At 40.6% G+C, this 25,621-nt stretch overlaps 1 protein-coding gene across 2 annotated transcripts in view; it reads right to left on the reverse strand.

The window, feature by feature from the left end:
- Positions 1 to 3,495: 3,495 nt before the first annotated feature.
- Positions 3,496 to 25,621, reverse strand: part of pcsk5b (proprotein convertase subtilisin/kexin type 5b) — a 54,457-nt gene continuing 32,331 nt past the window's right edge. Inside the window, exons 10-21 of one of the 2 annotated variants that reach the window (XM_083978730.1) lie at positions 25,241 to 25,344; positions 23,951 to 24,068; positions 17,999 to 18,187; positions 17,248 to 17,384; positions 16,557 to 16,700; positions 16,188 to 16,290; positions 13,007 to 13,200; positions 10,909 to 10,993; positions 7,993 to 8,096; positions 7,651 to 7,789; positions 6,518 to 6,633; positions 3,496 to 4,940 (exon numbers count right to left, since the gene is read on the reverse strand). In XM_083978730.1, coding sequence (XP_083834856.1) covers positions 4,834 to 4,940; positions 6,518 to 6,633; positions 7,651 to 7,789; positions 7,993 to 8,096; positions 10,909 to 10,993; positions 13,007 to 13,200; positions 16,188 to 16,290; positions 16,557 to 16,700; positions 17,248 to 17,384; positions 17,999 to 18,187; positions 23,951 to 24,068; positions 25,241 to 25,344 — 1,540 coding nt within the window. In that variant the 3' untranslated portion in view covers positions 3,496 to 4,833. Of the gene's footprint in view, positions 4,950 to 6,517; positions 6,634 to 7,650; positions 7,790 to 7,992; positions 8,097 to 10,908; positions 10,994 to 13,006; positions 13,201 to 16,187; positions 16,291 to 16,556; positions 16,701 to 17,247; positions 17,385 to 17,998; positions 18,188 to 23,950; positions 24,069 to 25,240; positions 25,345 to 25,621 lie in introns of both variants that reach the window. The other variant, XM_083978729.1, reaches the window with a different exon arrangement.

Here is a 25,621-nt window from a genome sequence, read left to right on the forward strand (position 1 = left end):
GGTCACATCCTCCGCCGCTAAAAATGTGCGTAGGTTCGGAAAGATTTTGTCGAGTTCAGCCTGGAAATTGACCTTTGGGTGCCAGAAATCTCAACACCTGGCAATGTAATTGCTGAGTTACTGGCACTGATCAAAACATGATCACACTCCAGGTAGATACATTACTGTGCATGTAATACCAAACATGTGATGCATTTTACAAAACATGTTCAGTTACTAAGCATGATCCTGACACTTGCCTGAATAAGTTTTTTTCGTAAACTTTGCTCACATTTGCTCAGGAAACAAAAAATATGTATGGAAGCTATTGTGTCAGGTCTTACTACAGTATAGGACTGAGAAAAATCCTTCAGCTTCACACTTGGCACCACTGAAAAGAGCTATAACAAAAGAGGCATAAACATTGTCTTCTACCCTACCTTTGTATTAGACAAAGGTGACAGACACTGGCTCAAGCATAAGGATGGAGCTCTCTGTGTGTATGTGTGTAAGAGGGAGAGAGAGAGAGAAGAGAGAGAGAGAGAGAGAGCGCGCTCTTCAAGGCAGCGGCGAGGTTGCCTGTGCTCTCTGGCTTTCTGTGAAAAGCTCAATTGTTCCTTTCAAAACAAAAGAGCTTCTTTGTGTACAAACACAACAGGCGGTGGCTTCCCATTCAGCAGAGCTCTGCTGAAACCATTCAAACAGCCCCCTAATAAACGCCGTCACTCTCCCTCTCTCTCTCTCTCTCTCTCTCTCACACACACACACACACACACATGGTCTCTGTCTCCCTGTCTTTCTGTTTGTCGTCCCCCTCACTCACTCGCACAAACAAACAGGGAGCCAAGTTCTCAAGGGATGGAAAGCCGCACAGCTCCACTCAGCAAAAGCAGACACTTTGGACTCCCACTGCCAGACGGGTAAAGAATGGAGGAGAGAAGAAAGTGAGCTTGTCACTCAAGGGAGTAAAACTTTTCCGCTGTTATGGACACGGCTGACCTTGTGAGGACACTGACAGTCTACTCTGTTTGCAGATATCACACCTGCGTCTCCATCCTTATCCTCCTCACACCCCCACCTCCACAAACTGGGACCAAGAAAGTAGAGCAACATATTCTCAGCGCCCTGCAACAGGTCAAGAAAGTATCAATCACTCTTTGTTGTCTGGTTATTAGCACAGTGAATTAACTTCTTCTTGACCTGAATTTAGGTAGACATTATTTGTCCACAGGATTTCATTTCCTATTACACCTTAGGGTCTTTAGAGGCGTCAAGCTCCTTAAGACAAAACACACTGTGATAACCATCGAGCCAGTGAGTTCCTGCAGGATTTACTAAGGTTTCTCACGGCTCCTCATATGACCTGACTGTCTTAAATATTAAAATATAATACTACATATTGGAGTTATAACATTATTTAAGTCAGCAAATTAGAGAGCTGTACCTCTGACTTCCAAGAGATATTTTCAATAGCAACATTTGTTTGGAGCTGGGTGAGGATTAAAATTTATTGGCCGACTTTTATTTCATCATTAAATAACTGAGCCTTTGTACGCTGGCTGTGGAAAAACCTATTACATTGTCTGATTTTATGACACTTGGGGGAATCCAAGCAAATTGTGCAACATGACAAACTAGGTCAGAACTGAACTGTGATACTACTGGTCAGAGCTGGTGTGTGTTTGTGTGCCTCCCCCAGATACCAACAGATGGCTGCGTGGGGTTGACTGGGATGTTTGGTTACAGGTAGTGATCAAAGATATGTTATATATTTAGTACATGTATGTATGTATGCACAGTTGTGTCAGGACTACGCACTAGCATTGAGATGTTGAAGCAAGGCTGAGGAACAGTTGATATTAATAGCACTATTATTTATCAATTAATATTGAATGGGTTTAAATGTAGCTGATGACAGTGAGGTTTGTTATCTACTCCCTCCTCTGACAGAAATGAGCTGATGAGTTATTTAAAAAAAACTATTAAAAGAAAATAGGATAAAAGAAGAAAAAATAGAACAGGAGATAAGTTATATTTCCAGGTTTGTATAACACCGTGTCCTAACTGAATGCAACGTGAGCGAGCATCGCATTCAGTTAGGACAGTATTAGCTGTCCTACGAATGTAAAAGTGGTTTCCATTGAATCCTAAGACAGAGAGATTTGCCCCAATAAGGCAGTAAAAGCTTGCACTGATGACCTGTTTTTAACTTCCATCTAATTGTCAGTGAGTACACACGTCTCCCTTCAAGTGTTCTGCCTAGGGCATGCGGAACTCACTTACTCTGATCAAGTGCTGAAAAACTTGAAGTTTTTGAAAGTAATGTTGTGAATTTCAATGGTCTTATGTCCTTTCATGAATTTTTCTTTAAACCAAAGGAAACACAAACAGGAAAGTGAAAACAAAGCCAAGGAAGTGAGAATAAAAGATGACCAAAAATGACGAAGGGATCAATTAATACTGATGAATATGCTGTAAATACAACTAATGAGAACTGAAAAGAAAACAAAAACAAGAACAGATTAAACATTTTAATAAGAACACTTAAGTAAAAAAAAAAAAAAAAATTTTTTCAAAACTAGAACTTTGAGTAACATTAATAATGCATTGTCACAGATATGTCACAGGTACACAATAAAAACAGCTTTTATATGAGGGGTGTGTGTGTGTGAGAGAGAGAGTGTGTGCGTGCGAGTGTGTGTGTATGTGTGAGTGTCTACTACCACACAATCTAAAAATCAATTCAAGTCATCTTAAACAATGACCAAGAATAAGTTTTTTGTTAACCAAAACAGGGGATTCATCAAGCTTTATTACAAATCATCAAGAACCATAACCAGTTGACAGTACAACAATTCATCTAATACTGTAAATGCTCAAGCTGCAGGTGTGAAGACCCACACAGAGTAAGAACCTTAAACATCATTATTATTATTTTTTTGCTGTTCTTTATTAGAAACCAGCACCACCAGAATAACCTTTGACTTTCATCGGGTAAAATTCAGAGACAGACAGGATGAGAAACCAGGCGTCTGAAGTCCGCCGGGCCTTAACACAAGTACAGTTTTGACTCGATATGAATGAACATTTCTGACACATTCCTGGTTCTGCTGTGATGCTTTCAGTTCACTTTCTGTTTTTAACAAATCGAGAAAAAAAAAATTGTTGTTAAATAGAAAATAAATTGATTGCCTCTATGTGTTTGTTGTCCAATTTTTCTTGGGCTGACTGAACAACAAGTTTCTACGGCCGAATGCGTCTCAATACCTACATTTTGGATAAACTCCCTTTTTGAAAATAACTGAAAGTAAAAAAAAAATGTCACAGCTCTGATTTGGACCACAGCAGTCTGTCTGCCCGTCAGAGACCTCTACCTGCAGATGAAACATGACAACAACAGAATATTTTCTGTGCCGATCATTGACCTTCTGTGTTGAAAGTGTAGAGCCATACCAGTACCATACCAGATGCGTATCAGTTGATAGGCATTTCCATTCAAATGGAATGACGAAGAGACATCTAAAACTCTACTTTATTTGACAGCAGTACATGAAGGGATGCACCGATACAGATCAATTATTCTTACTGGACAAACCGTCTTTATCATGGTTTCATTACGGCACATGGACAATCAAGCCAACATATGGAAAAGTTGAGGATCCCTGCAACAAATATAAGTTTGACTTCCATTATTCAATCCGATGACAACAAAATAATGGTGGAGCTTTAGATTGTTCAATCACAGTAATGGATGGAATCGATACTCGGTTTTGGGCCAAAGTTTGGTGTCCAGAATGTGCATCATGTGTGAAAAATGGGCGTTGGTGCATCCCTGGTACCACAAATTCATTATAACTCACTGCAGCATTGCCTTCCCTGCAGAAAGCTCCGGAAGGAATGACTATCGACTCGTCTTGTAGTACCTCTGGAATGAATCAATGCTGCCTGGGCTTACATCAGGAATTAATGGCATTCTTCTACACACACCAATAAAGACAAACACACTCACACTATTCAGAGGGCAGGTTTATGTTTTTAAATAAATGAAATGAGGTGGTTTTGGTCAGTAACGTGCATCAGTCTTGGCATATGGTGACACTGTGGCCTCTGTAACTTCAAGTGACGGCTGATTTATGTGTCTGAGTTCATGTTTATAAGTGTATGTGTGTGGTATATATGTATCTTTACGCTCTGCCTGTGTGTGCGTGTATGTGTGTGTATATAACTGTGTGTGAATTTGTCCTCCCTCCCCTAAACAGCCAAAGTCAGCCCAGACAGACATTATTTTCACATTACTGAGTGAGCTTCTCTTTTTTTTTTCCTCTGACGTATATTTACAGGCAGAAAACCAGAGCCTTTCCTACTGTATGTTCACTTTCCATCTGTTTATCGTTAACACTGGAAAGAGAGGAGGAAGAGAAGCCAAAATAAAAATGCACACAGACGTATTCAGAGTTCTCACAGGCTGAGTGGCTCCTGTTTTAGCTATGCTTCCTACACTGGCAACAAAAAAGAAGGTTCAATTATTTTGGCATCGATGCTTTGGTCACAAAATACCGACACGTTTATTCTTTTGTTTGTTTTCACTTTTGTTTTCATTTGCTTGTTTGTTCTTGAAATAAGTCCCAGTCATTTTACACCCTGACCACGTGTGTATGTCCCAGTACAGAAAAAAGGTAGGTTTGTTGTAGTCCTGTCATCGCACCTCCAATGCAGTCCCTTTAAGAGGCACAGATTCTCTTATAAATTATGTGACTGTGAATGAGTGGGCAGGGGGGCCTTGAGAAGGAGGGGTGCCCCCTGTGCCCCCACATCCCCCCCTGCACTCCCTTTACGCCCAGTGAGTACATCCCGTCACCCCTTTTGCGAGCACGTTCTGCAGCACAGTTGCTGCAGCACTTTCCTCTGGCAAAGATTGTTCTTTTTAACGAGCACGCAGAAACTGCCTTCCGCCCAAGATTCTTCATTTGCTTTCCACAGACCAGGAAGAGGAGATACAAGGGGAGTTTGGAAGGAGGGGAGAGGGGAAAGATGCACGCACACACACACAGACACACACACACAGGGTAGAACCATTAGAAATGGTTGAATGGTAGGCAGAGCCATGTGATTGGTCAGGAGAGGATTCAGGTAACAGGGAGAGTTTTTTGATCCAATCATAGGTGATGTTCATCGAGGTGGAAAATGATTGTAGTCCAGTGGAGTGATTGGATCCATGTCAGGAGAGAGGGAAAACAGATTCGGGAGAAAAAAAACAGAGAGAGAGAGAAAACAAACGTCACACAATTAGAAAATTGACGATTTTTTTTTTTCTCTTTTAAATTCACAACTCGGGAGTCATTTTTCAGCATTAGAGAAAACATAAAGTGGACCACCAGTCTGTAAAAACCTGTCAGCCAGTTCCTGCATTTATCAACAGCATCCAAACATGCTGGCCACTTCTCAGCTGCTTATCAGTTTAAACAATACTGAAGCAGTGAGGTAGGTTGTGAACAGACTGAGTGTGCACTTTGAGTAAAGTGTAAAGGTCACACAGCAAAGACCATTTTTCTCCTATGAGCTTTATCTCATCACAAGCCGTGAGACTTTGCAGCCACAGGTTCCTTTTGACTAGAAGGTCATGGCAAGAGCAGCAAATCACAGGCTAAGTCTCAAGTTAGTGAAAAAAGCAATGTTTATATTAAAAGATCCATAACTCAAAACATGCATTAATTGGAAAAGGTAAGACCACAAAGCATAGCAGAGGAAAAATGGTGAGAGCAAGTATAGACACAAGTGAAATCAGTAGAGTAGAGTACTGTAGAGGACAGCATGATATGGAACACGTCAAAAATGAGGAAAGGTGTTAAGAGGTAGTAGATGTTCAAGAAACTCTTTAGCCCATGCAGTGTGCGGTGAAAACTAGTAAAAGGGTGATTCATGTATGAGTGTGTAGCCCCAGAGAGTTTTTATATTAGTTTTACGCAAAACAGAGAGAACACAAAAGGCAAAAAGCAAGGACAGACCGCCTTCCTGTTTTGAAGCGACAACAGTGCCCTTTGAATGGTTTTATTCAAGAAGTTAGTGCAAAGCTTTAAAATGTAAAAAAAAAAAAAAAAAAAAAAAAAAGGCTACAGTTGAAACCTTAGCTTGACTTAATAAAGCAAAGTTTTGCATTTGTTTTATACCCTGTGGCATATTACACAATTTAATTTAAATGCAGATGCAAAATAGGCTCAGACTGGCAGTGAGTTGAGATGTAAATCTGCACCTCTGAGGCTTTTGGTATTTTGATTAGCTGGGGATTGTTTAGACAATAGTTTGTGGACTTTTGCCCTCAACAATTTGAAAAAAACATTGATGTGAATCTAATTTATTATAAAACTTTTTCTTTTCATGCTCTGAATGTCCAATTAAGTGCTCTAGGGGTCCTAGTCCTTACAGAAAATTCACTGCAGATCATACTAGTATGCAACCTGACCAAACTTTCCCTCTGAGGTGCAATGCAACAAATAAACACATCAAGACCATCTAGGAGATAAGAAAGCTGACAACTCACCATCTTTGCAGATGGTGCTGACCACACAGGCGCCTGCTTCCAGATTGTACCCACTGACACAGCTGCTGCAGTTTCTTTCACCGGGCCCCAAGCACTCGTAGCAGCTATGGTCACACCTGCAGACGGTTGAATGAAAGGTTAGATACTAGTCTTTCCAGCTCTGAACTGTGCTCACATATCCTCATTTAAAGCTGGAACTCGTCTTCAAGGACAATCCAGCCATCTTCTACTAACTTTGTTTGGTTTATTTCTTTGACCTGTTCATGAACACAGTAAGAGAGTACTTTTTTTTCTTATCTTTTTTTTTTAACACAACTGTTATCTCAAGAAAAACAGGATAAGAAAGTATCTGAAATAATCCTTGAGGAGCAAAAGACCAAAAATTAGGCAACAAGAAAACACTCTTATCACAATTACCCTCCTGCTAGCGTGAAAATGAGTCAAAACATTTATTGGAAACAATCTGATGTCGGTTTCTGAGACCAAGAAGGAGCTAACAGAGAATGAAGTAATCACGTATGGTAAAGGGTCAAGTGAGCAATAAAAAAAAAATCAAGGTTGGAGAGGAAAAATCCACAGGGAGGCAAGTCAACCTAAGCACTGATAATAATAATAATAAAAAAAAAGCAGCCAAGATGTCTGACTCCTATCACACCCACAGGCAAACTCCTCCACAGAGTCAAAGTAGTCATCAAAAATAGGAATATGAGTTTAGAAGTATGCGAGTATGGTCTCTCCCTTCTCTTTCACACATTCTAGGTTCACATTAGTGAAGAGTGAAGCAGAAGAACTGCATACAGAAGTACGCTCCTTTCAAAAATGTTCACATATACTGTACATACAAGTTGACTCAGGTGCATGCATGCTCTTATTGTAAACTTTTGATGGCAGCAAAGTCCATTGTAGTAGGTTATCTGGGTATGTTTCCTCTTGCTTCAGTTTATTAACCTTTTTTTTTACCCCAAGCAAAATTACTTAATTTCTATTTGAAAGGGATAGTGCAACATTTGCGACTACTGTGCACTACAGAGAGAACAAGTAGTGCTAGGAAAGAATAAACAGAGGTTAAAGATGAAACCTACACATATTTCTCTGTGGTGTGGAGCTTTTTGGATGTGTGTGGGGTGACTCACTTCTTACAAGACCTCTGCACCTGTCCGTTGTCTGAGGTCTGCTCTGACAAGTAGTAGCCAGTGCTGCAGGTTGACACACACCGCCACTCCTCAAGCAAGTAGCTCTCTGCACACTTAGTGCAGGCCTCGATACCTGTGCCTGACAAAGACATGAATACACGTTTCAGGGTTGTTGGTAAGGGATTAAAAAAAAAAAAAAAAAACATGATAAACAGAAGAAAATGACCAAAGAAATGTCTCTTAACGTTCAAAATGGCTGCAAAACAAAAAGTTAACACTGACCTAGTGAGTTTTTAGTAGGGGTGGTGCATTTTAACATTTAAATGGCTTTTGACCTCTTACCTGCACAAGTGGCACAGGCCCGATGGCAGGGTTCACAAGTCCTTCTGTGGCCATTGTAATAAGTCCCTACGTCACAGGTCATCTGACACTTGTTTGCTTGTAGACTGGAAAGAGAAAGAGAAAATAGATACATTTTTATTACATTGCTGAAATTGCTTGGGGAAAAAAATAAGTTTGTCATTTAAAACACAACAAGAAGCCAACATCACGAGTCAGTTAAACAAAATAAAAGCAGAGAAAACAAGCACAACAAATCGATTTATTTGCGGCGTCATAAGCCAGCTGCTAATGAACTATTTTCAAATATTTAGGGAGAAAGAAAAACAAAACACTGTAGCACCCGTGGCTTTGAGTGGGTGTACACATTAACATATGGCCTTTAGTTCACGTTCTGACTGATGTACAGGAATGTGACGTCTCCCGAATTCAAGTGAAATCAAAAGGAATTTGATGTTTAAACCAAAACATACAACTGATTTTGGAAACGCCAGATGTTGGGAGTAGCGGTCAGTTAAGAGGTAGGTGTTGAGGTTATACAGTCAGTCCTGTGAAGTCACAGTGAGGACAGGTTGGTGAGCTTGCTGCACTGAGCTGAAAAACAGCTGGTCTGTGTTAGCTAACGTTTCCCAGAAACGATCGCGCCTGGTCCTCTCTTCTTCCTCAGCTACTAACCGACCGTGAATGGTGAGCTAAATGTGAGAAGGGAGAGCTCTGCGTGAATGTGTGTACGTGTGTGAGCATGCGACTTGCTGTGGTCTCACTGGCTTTCAGAGGAAATTATGGCTTACAAGTGTCCCCACCTCCACCTCTGGCTACGCTGAACACCCGGTTCAAGACCACAATGTGTTTTAAACACTTCACACAAGTGTTTCCTTCCTGACCTATCCGGAATTCAAGCACTCTGAAACACCCTAACCATTGTCAGGTCCAGTGTAGTGGGGCAGTTTGAAAAGGCTGTCGCAGAAGTGGCCAGAAATGAAGTGAAACATGTCTGCATGGATAAGTAAATGTGTTAGATCAGAGGTTCGCTTCACTTCTTGTGGCTCTGCATAACATGTATATGTGGGCTTTAATAAGCCTGGGTCGCAGAGTGAAACTCAGTTTACTCAATTTGGGCCCCAAGTGGAAAACGGTTGGAAGGCCCTGGTTTCATTGGTTCATGCTGCGAACCCAAACCACAGTGTAACACAATGTGCTGGTCTACATTAGCAACACTGTGCTCCTACAGCATTTAAGCGTTTTTTTCCCCCTCAAACCACAAGAATGATATTCGAGTAAAACAGATGCAAAAAGATGCAACGGACTGTAATGTTAAACCTTACCAGCGATTTATACCAGCAGGTATGAAGGCAGCATGCTTGGGGCTGTATCACATGTTAAGGGACTTTTCCAAGCACACAGCCACATGGACAAATAATCGCTAATAATTTTTAAAAAAGATTAAGTATAAATAATGTCCCTCAGCTGTTTACATGTTAAATTTGGGTTGGCGTTAGTGTTCAGTTTCCGAAGCCAGAGGACACATGCCTGGAACATCACTATAAACCTTTGTTGTGCAGATGAGCACTGATCAAATTCACTGGACTTTATTTCAAATTGTAAAATTGATGTCCAAGTTTTAGTCTAGTCTTCCAGAGCATAAGAAAATGTAAAATATTATGCACAATACTGGAAGCTTAAAAAACCGTGTCTGGGATCATGTCACAGTGAGATCTGAGATGTTAGCACAGTGCTCCACTTGTTTGCATACACAGGTGGTGACAGTGAAATGCATAAAATGTGAAAAAAGAGAACCGGAGAGACTTTCAACTCTTGCTTACTGTCTCGCTTCCACGCACCTGGCAAATTTCCTGTGTGAAGTGGCTGCAAAAATTGCTGGAAACTGCAACCTCTATTTCTAATGTCAGAAAGGAGCAGGCAGAGCGGGCTTCAGACATTGAACAATGATTCTGCAAGCATTCAGTTTCAAGCACGGCGACGTCTTTGGAGGTCGACTGATTATGTGGTTGTAACGGGGCCACAGTACAACTCTGATGTAAGGTAGTGTTCAGGCAAACCCTACAGACCATTTCTGAGGCAGTTTTTCTAACTATAGCATTACTGTGGTAACAAGACTGGCTTAGGTCCTATAGTGTGGCTGGACCTTATAAGGTCTCTGTGCAAAACTGAGGACATTAAAACTAAAAACTGTTGTGGAAGCACTGTAAACAACTGATGTCATTGCAGTCTGCCTACTGTCAGGCAGTTTCAGTTTTGCTCTCTGTATTCAAACATACCCTGTATTTGATGCTGAATTGAATTCTCACTCCAACTTCTGATGTCAGATAACAGGACAAGGGCCGAGGAGCAGACCATTAAGACTGCAAGCTGTGCTGTGGCCTTTTGTCTATATTTAACTGTGAAATGATCATTTCAAAATAAATTTAGAAGCAGCAGGATGTCTTCCTCATATTGTGTCTCATCCAAAGCACAGCCAGCATCTAGGTAACAAGCTTCTGCAATGTCTCTCTACCATTTGAACAAAGTAAACACACAGAGGCCTGTGTCTGATGCTAGCAGGGGGCAGTGAAGACGACAAAAGAAAAAGAAGATGCTGTTCGACCAAAAAGTCACTTGATTTGTTCCTCAGTGCTTTTTTTTGAATGAAAAAAATTGATAAGGAGGTTGGCAACAGTGCAAGTTTTAACACAACTATATCACTCAGTCAAAAACATAATTGTTTATACTGTAGGGCTGGCCCTGCTTTTGTGGTCCAGCCAAAATCTAAACAGACTGCAAGTTATAGTCACAAGTCATGTAGCGGCAAACACAGCAAGACTGAAATCAGATGCTGTCAGGTCGCTAAAATCACAACTGTCACAACTTAAGTAATCAGTAACTCTGGTTAGGCTTTGCTTAGTGTGAATTACAGCTTACCTCATCCCAGGTTTACATTCTGTGCAGAGATTGGAGGCGTTGCACCTCTTACAGTTCTCTGGACATCTCCTGCAAATGTTGGAGTCTGGAAGACACAGGGTGAGCCAGTCATACACAGTGGCTAATATGAACCAGAGGTCTGGTTGCATTTGAAACAAAGAACGGGAGCAGAGAAGGAAGACAGTGGTGAAGGGGCAGAGGTAAAGAGAATGAGAGAGACCAGTGAGAAAAGTCGAGGAGGAAAGGAGAGGGAATAAGTGAAATAAGGGGTAGATTAACAAAACAGGAGGACAAAAGGCGGGGGAAAGAGATGGTAAGAGAGGAGGGGGAAGAACGGAAATGTCAAAAGGCTAGAGCTGCAGGGATAAAAAAGAAGATTGTAGTGTTGGTGAGGGACGAAAGGAATGTAGATGAATATTTCAAAAGGCAGACTAAAGGCAATGACACTTTGACACAACGCACATGGACCCTTCTGCCTTCAGCAGCGATGAGCATTGCCAAAAACATGTGTAAATAACACGTTTTATTATTCAGGGGAAACCAATAGACCATTTAGGAGTATGACTATAAATCAAAACTGTTATTTCTGCAAAATCATTGTTTATGTCTGACACAACCTTTTGTTTTGTTTGGAAAGTCATATGGTCAGAGCTTAGAGGAGGAGATTGAGGGTAAGTGAGGGATGGTCATATTTTCAGGAATCTGAACATCCTTAAAGGGTGGAAGCAGGATATGGACAAGTCACAGACAGAAAATGTAGAAAATATTTTACTGTTGCCTCCCAGACATTACTTTCCTATTTCAACTGCAATCTGAAGGTCAGAATAAGTGCTGAAATGATATAGTTGATGGAGCAATTAGTTAGTCAGGCACCAGTCCTGAAGATCTCAAATTTGAAGATCTGCTGCTTTTGTTGCTTTCTATTGAAGTATGTTGAGATTTTAGACTGTTGGATATGAGCATTTATTAGGGATATTAGGGACACAATAGTAGATTTAACACTAAAGTTAGTTCATACCCCACCAAACACAAATCTGTGTCTATGCACTGATAAAGGCAAGAATTCACCTTGACTTGCTGTCAGACTAACAAAGACAAAATAGACTCTAGATAGCTCATTTAACACAACGTGTTCCTCTTCAGTGCCAACAGTCGAAGGAAAGAAGTATCTGCTACATCTTGGCCTGCTGAAATGTTATGATTGAACTTGGATCAGATCACATCAGATCTGCTGCCAGAGACTCTCTGAGCTGCCAGGACTCACACTGTCTTGGCGGCAAACCAATATATAGATATAATTATAAGACATACATAGTTCCAGTCTCTCATTGCCGGTTGACTTTCATCCAGACTGACATACATCTTTGACATAAAACAAGGCAGTAAATGCACACATTTACCACTCCATATGTACGCACCGCTCTATTTATTATAAAGCTTTAGTTGACACAGAGAAAACAAGGTGACTCCTCGTATCATGATCCAAAGATAATCGTCTTGCAGTTCTGCTTTGTTTCACGTTTTGCTCCACAATAATCTGGTGAAGAAAAAAAAAACCTGCTAACTAGCGACCTCTTCAGCTTTGTTCGGTTCAGTAAGTGCATAGAAAATAAACAAGTGGCCAGACATTACATCAAGGATACAATGGCGTCATTCTGAGGTAGTGAACTGAAGCACTTCTGTTGATAGTTGTGATTATTTTTTTGTGATGCAGGTGCACTGGCATTGTCCTGATTATGGATTACCTCCTCCACCGGGAACAATACATTTCACTATACTCTAATCTTCAAGTCTTCAGACCTTGAAAATCTGATCGATGGGCAGCAAATTAACAATGGACTTGCCAGGATAGACAGTGACCTTGGTCGGGTGCAATGGCCAACTGCGGCTGAGCCACTGATGGATTTATCGTTAACAGATGCATTTTTTCCTGCAGCTTTTTGAGAACACTTACACACAAGTTATACGAAAAGAGATACAGACAGACAGAAAACACAAAAGAAATCCAGGCTGGAACAATGAAAGTGCAATCATGTGTGCACTCATTAGTTAGGAGTTTGTGCTTTGTAGAGCCAGTTTAGTGAGCAGTGAAACATACCATGATCGAGGTAGAAGCTGTCGGCACAGTTGGCAACACACGTGTTGGAGCCCTCGTTGAGGTGGAAGCCAGCCCTGCATGTGGTGCACTGGTCACTACGGCTACCAACACAGGTCTCACACAATGAGGAGCACTTCTTGCAACGCTTCCTATCATCACGGAAAAATCCACTGGGGCACTCCGACACACACATCCTGCGGAGAGTTGATTGAAGAGAGAGAAAAGAGAGATATATTAACTATATTTTCTCTGACAATGTTCTGCTTTTGTCACATATTTTTTTGCTGTTATTTGCTTCAAGTCCTACCTTGATCTTTTGTCTTTTGTTTAGCTCATGTATGTTGTATGCTTGTCTCTTGTTTTGTATTATTGACAGGGGTGGAACCTTGTACAAGTTCGCTAGGACTTCGTTCTCTCCTTGCGCAGCGTTATACACTTTTGTTTTGTGCTAAATAAATAAACCAAACCAAACCATATGGGGTAAAAAGGAGCGTCACTAAGGGCAAAAGTGGAAGACAAGAAGGTCTTCCTTGTTCAATCTGAAAATCCTTAAAGGGGTGGAAGCAGGATAGGGACAAGTTACGTAATTAAATGTAAAACATGGGCCTCTTGTAAGAGTGTGCAATTTTAAATTCAAGCTGAAGTAAAATACACTTTCATAGAGTTGAGCAGGGATATTTTGTTTATGATCATCTGAAGTAAATGTCAACTTCTTTTTCATGGATCAATAGCACATCATGATTTGGGAACATACAGACATCCAGGGACTGTGTGTGTGTGTGTGTGTGTGTGTGTGTGTGTGTGTGTGTGTGTGTGTGTGTGTGTGTGTGTGTGTGTGTGTGTGTGTGTGTGTGTGTGTGTGTGTGTGTGTGTCTGGCTGCTATATGGTGAACAGGTGTAACATCTGTTGGATAACTTCACAGGCCTGTGTCATTCCCCACTTCACCCCGAGGCTCCCTTCCTTAGGTGAAATGGAAATCTCTAGAATCCTCAGGAGCACAAAATACACACGTATGCACTCCTTAAGCCTTATTCACACAACTCCTTTTTCTGCCAAGAAACACATATGGCACGTGTGAAACACATAATCCACATGTGCCGTGCACACTACCATCCGTTTGTCCTCCAACTTCAAGACCATGTCTCTGCTATGCTGGAATGATTATGTAAAGAATGAAAGCATCTACATCAAAGTTCAAGGTTTTTGCTATCCACGTTCTTTAAATTGTGTTGACAATTGTGCTGTAAAAGTGTCCTAAAGTAACATGTCATGTTTTTTTCCCTCAAGGTGACTCTTATTTTCACATGGTTCACAATCATTCTTGTTATTGAAATGCAGTGAGAGTCCTCACCTCTCACATTGTACAATCAGGGTTGTAGCTACATTATGGATGTGATCATTTCCTCACTACTTTTTTCCCCAAACAGCACATGATTATATTACATCACCCTAAATTACCTCATCCTAAATTAAATAAAAGCAGATACAATATTGTTTTTTAAATTTAACAACTTATCCAGGGTTAAACTGGACAATTTTACCGGCGAAAAAGTTTTAGGCATACAAGTGTAACAAATAATTCTTCCCACTAACATTTTTTTTGTGGACGTAAAACTGCAAAGAGGGGCACAAAAAAAATCCTGAAAGTTCCCACCTTTTGAGTCTAGACCATCAAACACATATAAGGATGTAATTATCTTAACATTAAACACCAACACCACCTCTGCCCCTCCTATTTCCTCCCACCACTCCCCCACTCGTCATTCATCAATTGCTCCCTGTGGTGGCAGAAAAGGGCAGTGCACCTCTAAAGTGGGCTAATGATAAGGCAGGACCTAAGCTTGCACATTCTGATGCACCTGCATCGGTTTGTCTTTTATTAGTGCAGAGACCCGCTGACACAAAGGCAATTACAACTTTGATCCTAATGGGATCCTAAGGGCAACACAAATGTGCACACATGCACAAACTCATTGTCTAACACACAGTCTCTCTCTCTCTCTTTCTCTCTCTCTCTCTCACACACACTTGCAGACATATACCCACAATTAACAGAGGGGTGGGACAAACTCAACATATTATGACTAACAGGAAACAGCACCTCTGTTATCAGCCTGACAAGGTGAAATGAATCCGGTCACAACTGTTTCTTCACCTTATTCACACCATACGACCATCAAACAAGACAAATGAGCTGGGAACTACGAACTCACATGGTGTAGAAAAGGGAAATGTGTTGAATTCCACACTAACCACTGCAATACTAGTTTTAACACTGATGCACACTGTTTTACAAGGCTTTAAAATACAAGTGCGCTGAGTTCATCCAAATAAATACCTTAGTCACATCTCTTCTTTCTATTTTTCAGTTTCACTTGTCAGAAAGTCACCAGCTGCTCTGACTTCTTTGTTGTGTTCATAGAGAAAAAGAGGTAGATGGTCAAATCCTGCTGATGGGGTGATTATTAAATTCATTCATGCAAACTAGGCTTTTATACAAATGTTTCTTTGACGCATGTAAACTTAATGGAAATCTTGCCTCGAGCCGATTAAATCCAGTTATCGTGGGTCGGCAGGCATTAACATTCACTTTATAAAACTTTCTTATTAAGAACCCCTCAGCTAGTATTGATCCCTCTCTTTATTTGACTGTCTCTAGACTCCGAGACGACTCCACACATTTCAAAACAATCAGATGTTGTTTGAAGAATATACAGGCCAGACGTATCTTCTGTCTGTAGCGTTTTAGCTCAATGCATGTTTTAAATTCAAAGGAAAAAAAGGTGGCTTTGGTGGAGTTAGAACAGGCTGCTATTTAATTTGTATCATTATTATTATTATTAATTATTCCTCTAAAGTGACAAACATGAGTCTATTTTCAGCCACTTTCATTATGCAACCTAAAATTATCCAAACAAAAACATAGTTAATTAAGTCTGTTGTTTTGTCACTAACACACTCAGTATTTATATAACTTGTCACATAGTCTCTTATTTCACCTTTGTTATATACTAACTTTTTAATAGTTTGACTCATTTGTGAGCCACTTCGGGAATAAAAACAATGATAATGTGGAAGTTGATTGTCAGGCCAATATGTTCAGTAAAATTTTGAAGTAAACCAGTAAGAAAAAATATTGCCTGCAAAGCCAACATCAAGTGTGAAAAAATGCAGCCTGACCTGGTGTTGTTCTTAAATTTGAGGAAGTAGTGGAGGCAGTTAATGCAGTGATGGGGTCCAGGGCCCTCGCAGCCATTCTCATTGCATTCAGAGTCACAGGGGCCTGGAGACAAAGACACAATAAACACTTCAGTGATAGAAGAAAGAACCACAGGATCACAGCCTCATGAAGTCAACCCACTGTTGGAAGCAGCATTTTCCACGCTCTACACTCTCCAATGGCACCGTTAAACCATATGTTGCTGTATTTCTATTCGCCATAGTAACTGGTAAGTAAAAAAAAAATGTCTGCAAAAGAATTATGATACCTTTTAACACATGATAACATGGCTACTGCTGCAGCTAACCTGTCTGAGATTTATCTCTTACCATTGTACTCCTCTGTGAACTCCTCATCGGTGGGCGTCAGCATGTCTGTGGAGCGAGTCCTTTCATTGCGCAGAGGTGGGGATGAGGATGAGTATGGGTGCACAGAGGTGCCATACAGCACCAGTGACCACTCCTTCAGTTTGCCTGAGGAAACACAAGCACAGCAAGAGTCACTCTACAGACACAGCAACACTTCAATCGGTCCTGCTAGTGAGCGGATGAGTATGTGATGCTGTTTCTTTTTTTCTTATATCTCATATGTAGCACTGTCATTATGATCTAGTTATTTTTTGTCATGCAGTTGTGCATGTTTATTCTTCTACTGATATACATTTTTCACCATTATGTTCACACAGATCACATAACATGTAGAGACATCCACTACAACGAGGCACAAGTCAGCCGACACTACACTGATTCACATAACAGCGCTTTAGAAACTGCTACTCTCCATTTGAGACTTTATTATGTTGTTAAGTTAGTGGGTCATTTCAGCAGTTAAGTTCACTGCCTCCTGAGCGTGTGTGTGTTCTGCTAGTCCTGCACTCAACTCCACACAAAACGTCCCTCTTTTCTACTTACACCATATCTGTAAGTAACACTGAAAGTAGAAATTGGTTATCTGAACTTGTGATTCTTTTTGTTTGTTTAAAAAAAAAATCAATTACAGAAATCGTCATCACTTTCATACCCGGTACTTTCTGGCTGCGAAGCTGAGAAGGTGAGTCATAGATCTCTAGGACCCAGTCGCCTGCTGCCTTCTCTCCCCAGCAGTGGGTGGTCATGAACTCCCAGTTCTTAAAACCCTCCATGGAGTGATCAAACAACCTGCGTATCAGGAATACACATACACATGTACACACACGGAAAACATACAATGATATCAGATGAGGAAACAACTCAAGTGCTGCAAAAGCCAGAACAAACAGTCTCAACCACTCAACTCTGTACAATCACAGCCTCTAATGAACTGTGGACAAACATTGTAGAGGACTGTGGTTTACTTGAGGTGAATGTGGCCAATGTACATACACTGTGTATACACTATATCCATTATACAGACCCCTGGAGGTTTCTATATGTTTCTTTTGTACAAATTACAATAACTGTTGTTATTAAAGCAAGCATGGACAATTAGCATTTAGCTAATAATGCTCATTATTTCATTATTAGCTAAATAATAATGATACATAAATACAGAAATATTTTGTTAGCTAAGTATTTAACCCTACAACAAGACAACTGTCTTAAAGTACTTTGTCTCTTCACTGAAATCACACTTCACTCTATTTTACTGAACCGTCTTCAGCTTATAGATTCATTTACAAAAACATTCAATACACACTCACAATACAAAAAAATATATAATTAAGTATAAAATAATCAATTTGATCATTAGTGATGTGATATGACACTGCAGATAACTGATGGCATCTTTTTACCTGTTGGCGAGCAGCTGAGACTTGGTCCCTGAGGGTGAGGTCAGGTTGATTGACAGGTCTCCACGGCGAGGGTGTGTGATTGTAATACGTACAACCACGTGCTCCAGGTAGATCACATGGTGGTTGGGGTTGTCGTTGCATCCTGTGGCCTTGTACACCGACCGAACCACGTGCTCTGGACGGATGGTTCTAAAGGACAGGATAGAAACCAATAAAAGGATAAAGGTTGGTAAAAACATACTGAGACAGTTTATAAGTGACAGGAGTTGATGTTTCAGTTATGTTTTTGACAGCTAATGAACCACAAAGGGAAAATGTACCACCAAGTTTTTTTTTAATCAACACACACCAAATTCTTTAAGACTTTCAGTTCACTGATGGAAACAACAAAGTCCACTCAAAGTAAGCTTGACATACAAAAAGTGGGGAAATCTGAATTTTACAAATATTACAAACTACAACTAAAAACAACAAATCAGCAAATATCAGATAAGAGCAGAGTAACATATCCTGTTGCACTGATAAGATACACATTCATACATATGGCTGACGTCTGAGACAGTATAGGCTATACCTGTCTTTAAAATTCAGATATCTTTCTTCTTTGCAAATAATAACATCATCTGTGTTAAAATTAGTTCCCTATTAATAGTCACTACAGAATTCACTCTGCCACTACGCAACGCATAAAATTGAAGGCTTGATTCATGACATAAAGGAGGGGCTTCTGACAGGAACACATCAAAAGGTGAGGTGCTTTGGTTTCCCTGGAAGCTCTCCTCAGGTAATACAAATGGCAAAATGGTGGTGTGGGGCTACCCAGGGACTTGTTGACTGGGCCAGAGACACAGCCTTGGATTTATCCAGTCTGGGACTAGAGGGAGGACCAGTGAAGAGACTGGGATTTACCCCTTCAATCCAAAAGGTAATTATAGCTGCTGCGCAGCAATGGGTCGGGTCCGGGCTAATTTAGGCAAATTCTGAGCAACAAACAGGAGAATAGGAAGACAAGACAGTTGACCTTATAATGTTCAATTTGCACCAGTTGAGGATTGAACCCACAACCCGTGGAACCAAAGACCGTTGTCTATCGCACTGAGCTAATTGACAAGTGGCAGTTTAACAGTGGCTTCACAAATTCAGTAAACCATTCACTGTCGTGCAGGCCGATTTGAAACCACAGTAAAAAGAAAAATCTGTTTTTGAGGTAAAATTCTGGTATGTATTTGTCAAACATCTACTATGAGTCTAAGATGTTAGGAGCCTTCGCACATGGTCCAGTCCAAGCTATTTGTTTTTTTTTTAATTTAGAGGCTTGCTGTGATTCCACCATCAGTACAACTGTCTTGTATTTCATGTTGAGGACAACTGACATTTTGATCTATTATCATCATCATCATCATCACCCTTGCTGGGTCTCGAACTCACAATCTCTGACACCAAGAACCAGCTCCTAACGCGCTGAGCTAATTAGCTGGTAGTGAGACCTGCTGTGTAGCTTCATTTATCCACTCAGGGAGTCAGTGCCCGGGCAGCTGTTGTGATGAAATGGTCAAAATGTCAGAAATTCAGTCATCTAAACAAAAATCTGATAATACATGAATTGCATCTTGACAGCATGGAAATGTTGGTGATTTGTTTTTAATGATACGTGTTTTGCTTCATAAGAGAAAATCTGATGTTTAAAAATTAAAAAAGCAGAATTCAAAATGTTCTCAAAAATTCAGTTTTTGAGATAAAATTCTGATATTTGCTAAACTTCATCAACCATGACTCCAGAATATTGTCATTTTTTCAGGAAGTTTGAAAATGTATTTAGCAAGAATTGGATGGTATATGTTTACGGTAGTGTTTACAGTCAAACGTTTTCATGCACTGTTGGCTCAATTTTTGCTTAATCAAAAATCCGAGAAACAAGTTTTGTGGAGGACGGTCTGGAGATGCTCTGTAGCAAGTTTGGTGTCAATTGAGCAAAAATTGTGGGAGGAGATACATTTTAAAAGTTTTACAGTTATTGAAAAAAACAGAGTGATGGACTTCATAATTTGTAATAAGTTTAAGTGGACAAAAGTTTCAGCAGTATCTGGGCTACATTGTGGTGAAGTTTCAAAACTTTAGCATCTACCGTTGGTTTGGTAGGAATTTTTTTAAGTTTTTAAAGGGACAACGAGGAGTTTCTATTCGGTTATAAAAAAGTCTCACGTTAATGTGGATGAATCTCCGCTACCCACACTTGTTAATGGGCCCATTTTCGATAAATAGCCTATATCGTTTTGTCTCTATCGTTATTTTGTTATTATTAGTGGTGGCGGAAATGCTGGTCGAGCCAACCAGCATTTCCTTCGTGGCTTGTCATGAGAATAACGCAGCCGCATCGCTGTTTATGGTCGGAACTACGGTGGTATGTGGTATGCTCATTCATACAACTGGGTGTTTTAATCTGCCAGCAACATAGCACCAAGATCTTTCTTTAGACAGCAGTTGGGCTGATACTGGTGGCCATAATGCGAACACTAACAGCCTGAAACAAATCATTTATTGTTAATTTGATCATTTACACAAATAATCTTAAAATGGCTTTCTAAAAAGAAAGATGAGGAAACTTAGTGTTATACTGTAATATTTGATCCAGTCTTTGCGACATTCACCACTTTAATCAGAAGTGGCCATCATCTACACATCACAGGATTTACTGCTGAATGTCACTGTGCGCCCTCAGCGATAACGGACGTTTAGTCTCTTTGCTCTGTGTGGCCGGGGTCTGTTGCCGTTTCTCTACATTGAGCTATTCAGCCCTGTCAACTCTCGCCAAAAATGCTGCTAGTGACTGAAATAACACTCAATGTTAGGTTTCAATACACAGAGACGCCCATGAAAGCAATCTCATATGCTTCTTTTGGTTTAATCTAATCCAAAAATGCACCAAGTCCATATTAAGGTTTTCCATTTCTTAAACCTCAAGCAGGCAAAGAAACCAAGAAGCATGGGCATGATAAGAAAGACAAAGAACATTATTTGCTATTTCTGCTATGCACGGATCAGCAGCAGGAAAATCACCCAACAGTCAATACATCTAATATCTAATGACCCCTTCAATAACATCTGCTGAATGATCTAATACAATGGCATTACAATACCAAAAAAAAGTCAAAACATGGACAGATCCAGTACTTGGGACAATGAATACCATCTTGCCAGAGTGAGGCTTTGGAGAAAAAGAGTCAGACATTGCTGCTGCACAGCAGTTGGACATGGAGCAGCTGAGCCAACTCAACACATTAACTCACTGGATTACATGCAGAGTTTATTCACTGGAAACTAAAACAGAGCCGGTGAATTATACTTGCTGGCAGAATAACACATAAAAGGCTCATGATAATTAATTTTTGCAGGGTGGAGAGGTGAAAGATAAATAATGCCAGACTTGTGCTGTTTGATCCTGTATTGGAAACAATTTTATTAGATTCCCTGTCGTCAGGGTTATAATCACAGTGATGACACTTTTTAGGAACCAACTGACACAACACAGAAGTTCATCATCCTCAAGACAATTATCGGCTGGTAAAGACAATCTTTTCTTGGAACGTATTCCTCACGCTTGGCTCAGAGATTAATTGAGACAAAGAGTAACCTCATTGCTTATTTGATTAATAAGCGTTCTCTTTTACCATCCAGACCATGTAGTGCCTCTTGAGATCCAGAAAATATTCAATTACAGTCATAAATACTGGCTTTGAGCATTAAGTTGATTGCTCTAAGCTTGATTGTAACCATCTGAAATCATGAGAAAGTGGCTGTGTGGACAGTGGAAACATCTCATTCATTATTAATTCCTGTAAAAAAAAAAATACTATTTGTTCATGAACGGTCAAAATTAGCCATAAAGATGAAAGTGACGATTGCCGTCATTGGTTTACGTGGCAACAACAGTGCATCTCGCCCCTCTCTTATAAATCAGTGCATCAGTATGACAGGAGGGAGAGCAGTTTGTTATTCAAAACAGTGTTGTGAATTGTTTTCCCAGAACGCCGACAGGTAAACAATCTATGCCAATTTCTCCATTTGTTCTTTGACTCCATCTCTGATCATTTACATAATGCTAGACTGACCATGAGAGATTAATATCCAATATAAACAATTTACATTTAAACCAATGAAAACAATTAAAATAAATAAAAAACAAAAAGAAAATTGCATGAGTTCGAGAAGACTTGATGACATGAATAACAAAAAGAAAACACTGATTGTCTCTTTTGTAAGCAGTCAGTGACTGTTTGGAAAGTGGACGGCAGAAATGGCTGGGGAGTCTACGGCTGATATCACAGCTCTGGCTTCTCCATGACACAACACAGATAAGTGAACCGTACACATGGGAAGGAGCAGAGCAGATGCACAGCTGATTACCACCAGCCTGATTGCACACAGATCAGGCAGTGTTCCTGGTGTGCGCTCCAAGTGGAGTGAGGCGAGCGATTTTAGACAGACATTACCGAACGCAGCAGAGGGGCCAGCCAGAAGGTGTGTGGGAACACAGCAGTGAGGTTATGGCTGCACTTGCGTAGCAAGTTTCAGCAGAAGTACAAAACACACGCCCATGGCGATCTACCAACAAAGAAGAGACGCACATAGGCCCGGCTCCAGAACACGTTCCAGGAATCTTATGCTTTCTCTATGAACACGGCTGCAGTTCCCAGTCAGCCACTAGACAGATGTGTGACTGACCGTTTAACAAATCTCTATCCATAAAGACAGCCGACATGGGAAAAGGAGGACAAAATGACACGGTTGCTTTTATTTCCTCCGCGCAACAACATTGAGAATCTCCCCATAATCCAGCACACATTACATGAGTATGGAGGCCTGAGCACCACTGCCCGTGATACAGGCTTGACTTTACATAAGCCTCATATGGACTGACTTGTGCACTGGAGCAGAACAGACAGAATGACACTGATAATGCTGCAGTCGCTGGACACCAAGCCTTTGACTGAAAGTAAACCAGTTGAGGGCCAGAGTTTAGCCAGCCAGCCTAACACAGAACAGTGCTCAGGCTTCCAGCTGCATCAAGAATAACAAGCTGTGAAGCCCTGGCTCTCTTCTCTCTCTCTCTCTCTCTCTCTCTCTCTCCCTCTGTGTGTGTATGTGTGAGTGAGCGCACGCACATGTGGTAAAGGTCTTCTGTGAGAACCACCCTGCCAGAACTAATGCTTGGCCCCTATCAAGGTACAGCTTGCACAACCGCACTCTCAAACACATGCCGCTGCATAAAACACCAGGGAGAGGGAAAAAAAATTTAGAGAGAAAAGAAAGACAGTACAACTGAGGGAGTGCAGAGTGGACTGAGACAGAGACGCAGGGTGGGGGGGTTGTGACAGTCGCACAAAAACCACCATATTATTCTGCCTGTATTCAAAAATCAGCACGACCACATTTTGTCACTTTGGTTTTTCGGTTTCAAAGCTAGCTCACTTGTCTTGCGCTTCACTTTAAACTTGGACATTATACAAACACTAGACAGCATCAGATTTCTTCACATCTCAAGGGTCTGCTACAATTAATATACTTGAGGCTGTCCATTAATCTAGTTAACGGAAATCCTTATGCTCTGGCATATATTTTCAGAGAACAAAGGACTTGGCGAACTTGGCAGCAACAACGTGTCAAAGGCTTTTTTTCCTTCGAGGACAGTGAAGAAATAGTTGGCGAATACCTCATCACTAACATCAGTGTCTGACCTCATTTATGTGGGCAAATCAGGCATGAAAGCTGTTCAGAAAGTCTGGAGGCCGTCACAGCAGCGATTCAGCGTGTTCTGTCCACATACTTTCGGCCATGTAGTGTTTTCAGGTGAATGTGATATGTATGTGGTCTGTAGTATTGGCCTGGCCACTTGGGAGGATATACTGTAGCTCATCAAGGATGTGGTGCATGCTGAATGTGGTTGTATCTTACCTGATCTGACGGTCTGCGTTCTCCACACAGACGTGCTGAGTAGGGACTTGCCTCCATCGTTCTGCCTCCTTCACCATCGCTTCAGCGTCCATTAGACCGAAACCATACAAGTGGCTGACTGTGGGCAACAGTGAGAAGTCACAGTTGAACAGACCGGCACATCACTGTGTCTAGAGCGTCTCTTAGAAATAATGTTTGTTTTGTTTGGGGTTTTTTTTCTCTTCAAAATCCTGTTTCCACAAATAATACAAAAAAAGTGGTTAGGTTAGGAATCAGCAAAAACGTCCCTGAATAGGTCTGTAAGGAATCTAGTGCTGTGCTCTGTTTGGATTCCTGTGTACATTATTATCAAGTCAAAATATGGCCTGAAATTTTGCATTTTGAAAGGTACTTGTATAAAAATGTAAAGAGAAAGTTGGGAAGCTACTCAGTTTATGGGTAGAGCTAATCTAATATGAATTCCTTCCATACTTCTACCACCCCCCACCCCCCTCCCCAGTCCTGTTTCTCTTTAGTTCCTCTTTGAAAAAACAGTCACTTGGAAACTCTCCAGGCACACTGGGCCTGCAGCCTGGCTGACCCTTAGTTCTCACTCTCTTGGTTTCTCTCCCTAATACACACACGCACACCAAACACACACACACACACACACGCAGGTATGCATACACACTTAAACACGCACTCACAACATTACAAAACAGCAACCACAACATGGAGCCTGACAGATGGCAGCTGGCGGCGCAGTAGTTTAGCAAGATGGAAAAAAAAAATTTGGAAACTGCTCAGCTCCTATCTTCTGATTGGAGATTAAAGATCCAGGAATCAAAATAATGTTTTGTATTTTACTTTTAAAAACACTATATCCCAGCATAAACAGCAAATGCAATGGTTGCTACACCGACGTGCGTTAATGAGCTGAAACCACAGCAGCATTTACATTATGGCCCTCCATTCAAATTGGTGTCAAGTTGTAAAAACAGAGATTTAGTTTTTATTTTATTCATTGCTTGGGACAGGTTCTATCAGGCAAAAGACCTCAGGCGTGAGATGCTTTGGGAAGCTTTAATTTTAGGCGTATTTTTTTTCTCTTGATTGTTTATTTTAGTGATTTGCTGGTGGATTGAAAAGAAGATTTAATGTAGTATTATCAGATTAAATTGTGTCATGTTAAAATATGTTAAATAAGGGGTAGGGTAAAAAATTGGTACACAATGATGCAATTCAATCAATTCTGTCTGTGTCTGTGTATGTGTCTGTTCTGTGTTTGCGCGCGTGTGTGTGTGTGTGTACCATTGTAGCCAGCAGCATTGGTCTTCCAGTCAGGGGCGCTGAGATGCCCAGCTCTAGAGGTCTTCACGATAATGTGCTGTACATCTCTCCATGTTAGAAGAGGACTAGCAGAAGAAAACACACAAACAAAACATTAATTCATTTGTTGTTGTGTACAAATAATAATAATAATAATAATAATAATAATAATAATAATAATAATAATAATAATAACAACAACAACAACAGGAAGACATAACTGAGCATAAAATAAATAAGTGAAGTACAGCAATTAAGTGCATGGCATAAAAAACAAGAAAACAAGTGGTTAAAAGGTCAATATACAAAAGGTTCAGATAAAGGGGGAGGGAGGTTGAAAAAGAAAGCATGAGAAGCAAGCAC

The sequence above is a fragment of the Trachurus trachurus genome (assembly GCF_905171665.1).
Source record: "Trachurus trachurus genome assembly, chromosome: 9".
NCBI lineage: Eukaryota > Metazoa > Chordata > Actinopteri > Carangiformes > Carangidae > Trachurus > Trachurus trachurus.